Raw genomic sequence first — 8,020 nt, forward strand, 5'->3', positions numbered from 1 at the left:
TCTCTGCTCTGTAATCAGTGTGTCCATCAGTGTTTTCATTTAATTAAAGTTTTTTTAAGTTAGCTAACTTAATTTCAGTGTCACATTACTTAATTTCCAGCCTTTGTTTTATTATACTGAGTTAGATGTCCTAGGTTACTATTTCAGGTAGACCTGGGTCTTTTACAGCAAAGTAGAATATAGTAGTTTATAATATTAACCTCCTATATTTCATATCTATGACTCAACCACTGCCATTTTTACTTCGTCCATAATAGCTAATTGATTCTGATAATTTTTTTAAGTATTCAGCTAATAATTCAAGGTATTTAATAATACAGGGAGTATGATGTGTTTAGGGTACAGCTATGAACACAATACTATTGCAGATGTTTTAGCACATACTCTGTTAACTGGTTGTTTGCTTTTTAGTCCAGGAAAAAATTGCACTGAATGTTGTACCTGCTGGTTAAGTGTTAATACTGCACATAACTAAAATACTATTTAGATTGTTCAGATGACAGACAAAAATTGGTGTTGATTTCTTATAAGGGATAAACATACAAAGGTTTACTTGTACTTAGTAGAACTCCCAGCCAAATAAAGCTCTCTGAAGACATTTGTAATGTAATGAATACAGCAACTCAGCTATAAAGTGAACAGGCTGAGTTACAGCCTGTCTTGGGGCTCATTCAACAGTTAAATTTTAACTTACAGGATTTCTTCTCCAAGTTCTTAGAAATTGTTACTAAGCAAAAATGTCCTTATGTGCTCTAGGGTTTTATGTTCCTCCTTCCCTAATTAGTAGACTAAGAGTTCATTAACTTAGTTGATAATGTTTAATAATATAAATTAGCCTTCCCCATATTATTTAAATATTGAGGTCCCTACTCTGCATGGAACAAAACAAAGTTCCTTCCCTGAAGCCTGTTTTATGAAGGAGATAAATAAATTAGCAAATAATATGTCAGGGAGGATAAGTATCAAGAAGAATAATAAGACATGGTAAGGAGAAGAGGATGGAGTTACTATTTTAAAAGGCCCCTTAGAGAATGTTAAGTAGTTTTGGCTATCTGGAGGCTTAGCTTCCAGACTGAGAGGTCAGGCATGTGCAAAGCTGCAGAGGTGGGAGGGTGGTAAGTACTGGAACAGCCGTAGGGCAGCTGAGAGTGGAAAGAGAATCAGGAAAGTAGGAGTCCAGAGCATGAATAGCTGGATAGACTGTGGCAAGGACTCTGGACTCGTTCTAGAAGAGATGGAGTGGTTTTGCATAGTTCTGAATGGAGGAAGGGTCCTTAGTTTTGTAAAGAGTCTGTGTTGCTACCTTGGAAATCAGGCTGTAGGATAGTAAGGATGAAGGCAGGGACCATTTGGGAGGGAGGCTATTAAAATTCTCAAAGAAGAATGATAAAGAGTCCTCAATTTTGGATTAATTTTGGAGGATGAACCAAAAGGATTTGTTGGTGGATTAGGTAACAGTTAAGAGAGAGAGAAGAATCAAGAGTCATTCTGCTATTTTGACCTGAGCCTTATAAAGACTCTGTATTCCAAATGAGTCATTGTTTTGCTAATGCTTTAATAAATAGAAACTTTAAGTGGTTATGCATCAGAGGAAGAGGCAATAAATTGCTTTAAATATGTGTTTTAGGTTTATTACAGAATCTTTTATCCACTTACACATTTACTAGCATCTATACTATGTACAAACACTGCTGCTTTAAATAAAAAATACAAAGATGAGTAGCACCTTGTCTCTGTCCTAGGGAAAAAGCTTATAATCTTCTGTCTCCTACAAGGAAGACAGACCTGTAAACTGCTAATATAATGTAATGTAAAGACTAATAATATGGGGCCGTGAACAAAGAGTATCTTAAGGGACACTTTACTGATGAAGTCTCCTTTAGGAAAGTATTAAAGCTAAGTATTGAGGAGTAGATATTTTCCTGCAGGTGTTATAATCAGCTAGTTCAAATCTACATGAGAAAATATTTTAAATTAACACTATTAATACTAGTTTATACTAATAATACCTATTAATTTACAGAAAAAGAAAGCACTAGATGGTGGAGATCATTCAAATTTTACAAATTCAGTGTCTTCACTTAGCCCTGTGAAAGAACATGGTGTGCTGTTTGAATGCTCACCTGAAAACTGGACAGATCAGAAAAAATCACCACCAGTTATGGCTTACTGGGTTGTAGGGTAAGTGGAAAAACAGTATGTGAAAGTTAAAACAAACGTTAGAAAAGTAATAAAGGAGATAAATGTATTAAAATGTAGGCATGAGTTATTAATCTAGTTAGAATATTTTAATATTACCTTAGAATTTTCATTTGCTAAATGTCACCCTTAAATCCCTCCTGAGTCTTTTTCTATTACAAAAAAAGGCTGTTCATTTCTCTGACAAAATCACTAAAAGAGTGATTCTGAATTTTTCTCTAAAATCCTTCCTTCCTTTCCTTCTTCTTTTTCTTTTGTCTCTCATCTTTTTCCTTCCACTCTCCCACCCCTCAAAGATGTAACAGAGTCTGGCTTCTGCCCACCTCTTGTTTCCTTTCCCATCACTCTTCTCTGTCCATGGTGCTCCACCTACCCTACCACCAAATAATCTGCTATTCCTTCTACATGGGGTTTTCGCCCTTAACCTTTGCAAATCTGACTCTGGTATTCAGACCAAGACTAACAGGTTATCTCCTTAAAGAGAGTCCATGACTTGTTTCCCCCATTAAAGTAACTACCCTGTTGTCCTCTGTATCACCTTTTATCTTGTCCACCACTGGCATCTGCAATAGCACCTTGCACATAATGGGAGCTTTATAAATATGTAATGGTTTAGTAAGTGGAGTTATGTCAGGTAAAATGTTGTGATGGGTGAGTGGGTTATATAGTGAGTATAAAGAAAACATATGATCATTGCTTCCAAGGGCCTTACATCTTGCAGAAAAATGTGAAATATGCTCAAATATCTAACTGCAGATATATTGATATAGTCATACATATGTAAATAAATGGATATACATATGTATACACAATTAGGCAATACAGTACGTGCTATAGGAATTCTGAGGAGGGGAACAAAGTCTAAGCAGGGATTAAAAAGAAAGGCATAGAGGTTCCATTTGATCCTAGTCAGAAAAAGAATTAGAATTGGATAGCACATTTTAGGAAAGTGGGATGGAATGAACAAAGACCCAAACAGTGGAAACCATAAGGCATGACATGAGTAGATGGGTTTGCCAGGACGGTACAGGAGTGACAGATACAAAAATAAAGCGAAAGATCATGCTGGAAAACTAAGACGATTGCAGAGAGCCATCATGTCTTGACTAAGGAATTGAATTTTAAGGGAAATACTGAGCTACTGAAAGTTCTTGGAGTACAGAGTTAGCAGAGGAAAGGGCACAGAGTTGGGTAGGACTAAAGTTTCTGGACACCTCCCACATAGTACCAAGCTGTATGACAAACATTTTACAAATGTTATCCAAATTAGTAGTTCCTGTCCGCTGGTCAGTGGGATTTAGAATCACTGGAGTCACTTGTTAAAATCAGAGGTTCCTCAGCCCCTCCCCAGACCCAATGGATCAGAATCTATGGAAGTAGGATTCTATTTTCAGTAAGCTCCCTTGTGACTGTGATGTGTAACCCACCATCCTTGAGGACATCAGCCTAAATTTAACTCTGTACTATGAGCAGAGTTGGGCTTTGTAAAATTAAGCTGGGAAGAGCCTATGGAATGATGTGCACAAGGGAGAGAGAGAGACATTAGGCACACATGCGGGGTGCAGTATAACTTTATGTTCAGAATAGTTAAGTAGAAAGAATCCAGTGGTGTTGAATTATGATGCAGAACTATGTAAAAAGAAATTCGAAGGACGTCAGACAGAACTGTCCCTCCGTTTAAAACGTTCACTTTATTTTACTGTTTTTGAGACAGTGCTTACTGTATAAGCCAGGCTGGTCTCAAACTTGAGATCTTCCTGCCTCAGTCTTCCAAGTGCTGAGATTACAGGTGAGTGCACCCCAGCTCTTTTGAAAAAATCAAAGTTTAAATTTTAATCCCAATCCGATACTGTTCTTAAAATGACCACCATATGTTTAATGCTGTAATAATTCAATGTTTCAAAGTAGGTGGTAATAACATGTTTAATAACTATTAAGCTTTAAATGATGCTAATGCTATTGGCTATACTGCAATAGTAATGACTATAGTTAACATTTAAAAATGGAGGAGTGTGGTAATATGTATTGACAAAACAGGATTTTTACACTTAATAAAAATAATTAAGGCATATATCGTTTTATCTAGAAATCTAGTTGCACTCTCCTTAGTATAGATTTAGGTTAATTGTTTTTGAATTTACAACTAGTTCTTTAAAAACCAAAAAAAAAAAAAAAATTAGTGGAAGGGGTTTTGGTCATTTTAACTTCTGAGTGTATTTTTTTCTTCTGCAGGAGGCTGTTTCTTCATCCCAAACCTCAAGAACTTTATGTGTGTTTTCATGACTCAGTCACAGAAATTGCCATTGAAATGGCTTTTAAATTGTTCTTTGGATTAACCTTGTAGCTGTGCTTTTATGCACAGAAACACGTGTAGAGCATAGGATAGTGTTAGAATTGCTGAAATCAAAATATTTTCACTGTTCAGTAATTAAATGTAATGTTAAATATTGAGATGAAATGCTGTTGGGTTCATGCATCAAATCTTATGTAGTAATAATGAGACTTTTAAGGAGAAACTTGATCAAAATATGAAGAAGGGAGTGTTAACTTATTGCCATTTTGGTGTACAATGTTAATTTATTGGCTAATTTGAAATGATGTTTTATATAAAATTAGTATAGGAAATGTTTATCTTGGCAAAGCACCCAATCTTTTTTTTGATAAAAAACTGGTGGTGTTATCTGGTAAAATAATTATGAAATTGGGAGGAGGTGACCAGATCCTATAATTAAGCAAGTCTTTGTACCTCTCTGACCTCAGTTTCGTGTACTAATGAGATTACTGCATTGTGGTTCTGAAAGTTCCTTTTAAGTAAAATATGTTACCTTTTTTTCTTTTGCCTTGGTCAGTATCTAAATTTTTAATGTCCAAGTACTGACTTCTTAACAGATCAAATACTTTTCATTAGTGTATTTTAGATACCTCACTGCAGGGAAGGAGAAGAAGATGAAAATTAAACTTTACTTATATAATTCTCTTTACATTTTAGATAAGCCCTATTTTGACTAGGATATATATTTCTAATTATCTGTAAATGTTCATTGGGTTTTTTTTTTCTTTTCGTTGAAGTATATTCAGGTATATAAACATTTTATACAGTTGATGAATTTCAGGAATGTTATATATAAACCTTTTTTTAAAACCAAATCATGTTAAATAAAAAAGCACTGAAAGGGTAGGCTAAGGAATCCTATGGTGATTTCTTTTGTAAAGTACTACTTTTTGTCTTTCCAAAAGGAAAGCACTTCAATGAGTTATATAATAGGAAAACCAACATTAATTCAATGAGGATTTTCATTGACTGTGAGAACTTGGTGGATCTGAGGGAAAGGAAGAACATAGCAAACACTATGTTTTTAATTGACATCTACCCAGTGGATCCTTGTGCAGACTCACTTGCCCTCCAAATTTTACAATACTGCGTTGTTTGTCCTTCAGGATTTACTTGTTAGAAGAAAAGTTACACCATCTCATCTATAGTCAGCCCCTGCATTTCCCTTGCCTCAAATGTGAGCCCTCCAGCTTAAACACAGTGGATTGCAGAACACAGTGGATGCACCACTGACTCATTTGGTCTTAGAAGAAACTACTATCCCTCTATCGTCAGATGAAGACTTTCACGTAGGCATTCAAGATGCAAGCCACTGCATATTTTTGTCACCAGTGACTTGTGGGCTTTAATTTTGTTATGTAAGTCAGGGAAAGAAGTTTTGGCTCTTGAAATATGTAGACAAAAGTTTGAAATATCCTCTCCTTAAGATAATGATATTTAGTAAGTGGTAGACTCTTAACTCCTGTCCGAGAACTGCTTGTGTGCATAGATATGTATTAAGGCACTTTGTTAAATATGTTTTATTAAATGTCTTAAATTTCTGGATATGTCTCCCAAGATACCATGAGCTGTTTCTAATTCTGAAAATTATTAGTGAATCACCTCAAGTTTTCAGATGGAATGAACTAAGACTTAGTACTTTAACACAGGGGACTTCTTCTGTTTTCCTTTTAATGAAAGTTTGATCTGTTGGTGTTTTTCTGGTGTCAAGAATCATGAGACCACCACTCAATGACTGGAATAAAAAGGCAAACCAGACTGCAGATCTTAAATGAGGCTCAATTTGCTATATTGTACATGTGCACTGTAATTTCTATGAATTTTTAAGAAATAAACACCCTTTTTATCTCTTAAGTGAATATTGTAGAAAGCATTATAGGTAAACCTATCTGACCATTTTCCCAATGATAAATCTGAAGGTTTATCAATCTGATTACTGGCCAATAAAGTGCCTATCGCTTTAAGTAAAGAGAGACAAAGTGACAGATACCCCAGAGATATGCTCTCCCAGAAACATTCCTAAGTTGGATTTTATTGGTATCCTGCTACTGTTCTCTTAATAGCCAATTCCCATAGCGTTCAACCAATGGACATTTAGTAATAATAAATGACGGTCATAGCTGACACTTTAATAGTAATATCTGCCAGTCACTATTTAAAGAGAACACATGCAACAAATAATGTTCAGGGCATTCAAACCTGGTAAATTGGTTTCATAACTTTCCCCATTTGTATCAGAAATATTTCAAAATATTTTATTATTAATGTTAAATATGTAATACTAAAACTTAAGTGACTGATAGTGTTTAATAGTAATTCAATGTTCAATATTAATGTTAAATCATTTAATGTTATTAATATTTAATTATTGATAGTAATAGCCACTTAATTTTGGAATATTAAGGCTAGTGACATGAAAGAGTACATCTAGCATTTTTAAAAAGATCGGCTACTGCTTATTACTATGACATATTTCTTAGCCCCAAAGGATTATATTTTAGACTCTTTGGTTTTTTTCTCTCTTCTCTTTTTCCTTCTTTTTTTCTCCTCGCTCTCCTTCTTTCCTTAGCTTTTCTTTGTCAGAGAATCACCTAACACGGGAATGTTTCTTGTTTGTGCCAAGGAACTACTGATGATACATAATGACAAGAGAGTAATTGTGCAGTATCTGCTTTCTAATACAAATAGGAAAAGCTATGAACTGACAAGATAGTAATTGTGTAGTATCTGCTTTCTAATACAAATAGGAAAAGCTATGAACTGATAGGTTTTTCTGCTTTGAACATTACCTGTTGTACGTGTTTTCTCTAAACGACTGGTATATGTTATGTACTATAAGAGTTCACTGTGGCTACCATTTATTATTATTAAATATCCATTAGTTGAAAACCATGAAAGTCAGTTAAATCTTACCTGCTACTGTACAACATGTTGGAAACAACAAATCTTTGAGAACAAAGATTTATACTTTAAATATTTTAAAATATACTAAGTATTGTTAAAACTTTAACCTATATACCAAATTGTATGAAATAATTTAACTTTGTAGTTTTATTTCTATATTCTGTATGATTAAGGTTATTTTTATATCCTGTTGGTAGTTTTAAATAAAAGTGCTTTGAGGTTTGTTTGTGGTTGTGTTGCCTTTTTGTGCATTCATCCAACAAATATTTACTGAGTTTCTACCCTCTGCCACACACTGTCCCAGATGCTGAGGATATAGCAAAGAACAAAATAGCCCTTGTAGAGTTTATGTTGCAGAGGTAGAGTCAGACAACAGACAAATAAGTAAAATATGTTGCTAAATGCTAAGAGAAAAAAATAGTGAAGCAAGAAAATGGGTATGAAGTTGACAGGGTGCCAAGGAAGTTGCTGAGGTGACCTCAAACCTGAAGTAAGGAAATGTAATCATGCTCATTTCTAAGAAATTAGTGAATTTCTGAGTAAATAGTGGGAAAAAGCAGAGATGTCCAACTATCTTTTAAACCA

At 34.5% G+C, this 8,020-nt stretch overlaps 1 protein-coding gene across 3 annotated transcripts in view; it reads left to right on the forward strand.

Annotated features, from left to right (window-relative positions):
* The window catches only part of Intu (inturned planar cell polarity protein), a 101,153-nt gene extending 93,188 nt beyond the window's left edge, over nt 1-7,965 (forward strand). Inside the window, exons 16-17 of one of the 3 annotated variants that reach the window (XM_074041146.1) lie at nt 2,024-2,181; nt 4,432-7,962. In XM_074041146.1, coding sequence (XP_073897247.1) covers nt 2,024-2,181; nt 4,432-4,543 — 270 coding nt within the window. In that variant the 3' untranslated portion in view covers nt 4,544-7,962. Of the gene's footprint in view, nt 1-2,023; nt 2,182-4,431 lie in introns of all 3 variants that reach the window. The other 2 variants (XM_020156180.2, XM_074041147.1) reach the window with 2 other exon arrangements.
* Nucleotides 7,966-8,020: the final 55 nt, after the last annotated feature.

Source organism: Castor canadensis, chromosome 9 (assembly GCF_047511655.1).
Source record: "Castor canadensis chromosome 9, mCasCan1.hap1v2, whole genome shotgun sequence".
Taxonomy (NCBI): Eukaryota; Metazoa; Chordata; class Mammalia; order Rodentia; family Castoridae; genus Castor; species Castor canadensis.